The following is a 1,709-nucleotide window of genomic DNA, read 5'->3' on the forward strand; positions in this document are numbered from 1 at the left end:
CTGGGTAGGTTGCGCAGCCCCCTGGGCGCACGGAGCGGCCCCGATCCTCACACGGCCCCTCTCTGCCCCAGGCGGACGCCGCGGTGCTGATGGTCTCGGCCGCGCCCGGGGAGTTCGAGGCTGGCGTGTCCCGGCAGGGGCAGACCCGCGAGCACGCCCTGCTGGCCTATACCCTGGGCGTCAAGCAGCTGCTGCTCTGCGTCAACAAGATGGACCTGACCGAGCCGCCCTACAGCCAGCGGCGCTTCGAGGAGGTGGTGCGGGGCGTCAGCCTCTACCTGCGCAGGATCGGCTACAGCCCGGCCGCGGTGCCCTGCGTGCCGGTGTCCGGCTGGGCCGGCGAGAACGTCACCCTGCCCAGCCCCAAGGTGGGGGATCCATCCGGGCATGGGGTGGGGGTGCCCAGGGCAGCTGCTGGTGGGAGGGACCCATGTGGAGCTCAGTTCCCTGGAGGGGCTGCTCCCTTCCAGCAGAGCTCTGGGCCCTCTGCCATGCCCAGTGGGAGGGAAGGAGATGGGCTCTGCCTCCTGGGCCAAAGGTGCCATGCAGTTGGAGGTGTGGATGGCAAGGCAAAGTGCTGAGTGCTGCAGCCATGGGGGGAAGGGACCGGCCTACGGGCACCCTTTAGGGTGAGTCCAGGGGGAACAGCCCCACCCGCTGGGGCTAACAGCCAGACCTCAGGTCCCAGCCCCAGGTTGCATTTCCTGTATCCAAAGGCTGCCAAGCATCTTCTTGGCTTCCCTCTACCCCCTGCAGATGCCGTGGTTCAAAGGTTGGAAGGTCAAACGGAAGGAAGGCTTTGGGAAGGGGCAGACACTCCTGGAAGCGCTAGATTCTCTCCTGCCTCCTGTGCGGCCCAGTAACAAACCCCTGAGGGTGCCTCTGCAGGATGTCTACAAGATCGGAGGTCAGTCCAAGCTGGAATGGGGCCCTGGGATATGCTGATCTACAGTTGGGTTCTGTATGGTGGTCTCTGAGGTGATTGACTGGCCGTCTGGGGGCAGGGCCCAAATCATACATAAAGCATACTGGGTGCTGGTCTCTTGGCTATTCTGGCCTTGGTTAGTGAAGGCTCAACTTCATGAAGGAAACACTTCTGAGGGGACTCTCCCTCCTCCATCATCCTCGCCAGGATACTCCACCCTCCCTCAAACTAACTGGTCTGCTTGCTGTGCTGGTTTCGGGCTTTCCACAATCAGCTCTGACTTACTCTTCCCCTGTCTCCTCACAGGAATTGGCACTGTACCGGTGGGGAAGATAGAGACAGGCATCCTCAAGCCGGGCATGAACATCTCCTTTGCCCCTGCAAACCTCTCGGCAGAGGTCAGAACCATTGAAATGCACCATGAGCCACTGCAGGTGGCTTTTCCTGGTTACAATGTGGGCTTCAACATAAAGAACATTGCAGTCAAGAACCTGAGACGAGGCCATGTAGCTGGCAACTCCAGGAGTGACCCCCCAGTAGCAGCAGCCCACTTCACTGCTCAGGTGCAGAGTCTTGCTTCTATGAGGCTTACATGGTTCATAGGGTGTTGGCCCTTCATGTGTGCGCAGCAGGGAGGCCACAGTTCAAGGGGTGTGACCTCTGGTAGCACCACTGGGAGGTTTGGAATAGGTGTGGGGAGAAGTTTGGGGGGGGTCAGTCAGACTGGACTCTGCAGAATACAGTAATTGCTACAGACACTCCTCCCCAATGCTGGTGTCTGTTG

At 60.4% G+C, this 1,709-nt stretch overlaps 1 protein-coding gene across 1 annotated transcript; it reads left to right on the plus strand.

Annotated features, from left to right (window-relative positions):
• Positions 1 to 74: 74 nt before the first annotated feature.
• Positions 75 to 1,488, plus strand: LOC112106784 (elongation factor 1-alpha-like; the record flags this gene model as incomplete). The annotated part of the gene is made up of 3 exons (XM_026646688.1): positions 75 to 368; positions 757 to 907; positions 1,232 to 1,488. Coding segments are annotated over exons 1-3 (687 nt in total), but the record flags the coding sequence as incomplete, so codon positions are not given.
• Positions 1,489 to 1,709: the final 221 nt, after the last annotated feature.

This window comes from Terrapene carolina, unplaced genomic scaffold, assembly GCF_002925995.2.
Source record: "Terrapene carolina triunguis isolate 2854851 unplaced genomic scaffold, T_m_triunguis-2.0 Scaffold38683, whole genome shotgun sequence".
NCBI classification, from domain to species: domain Eukaryota; kingdom Metazoa; phylum Chordata; order Testudines; family Emydidae; genus Terrapene; species Terrapene triunguis.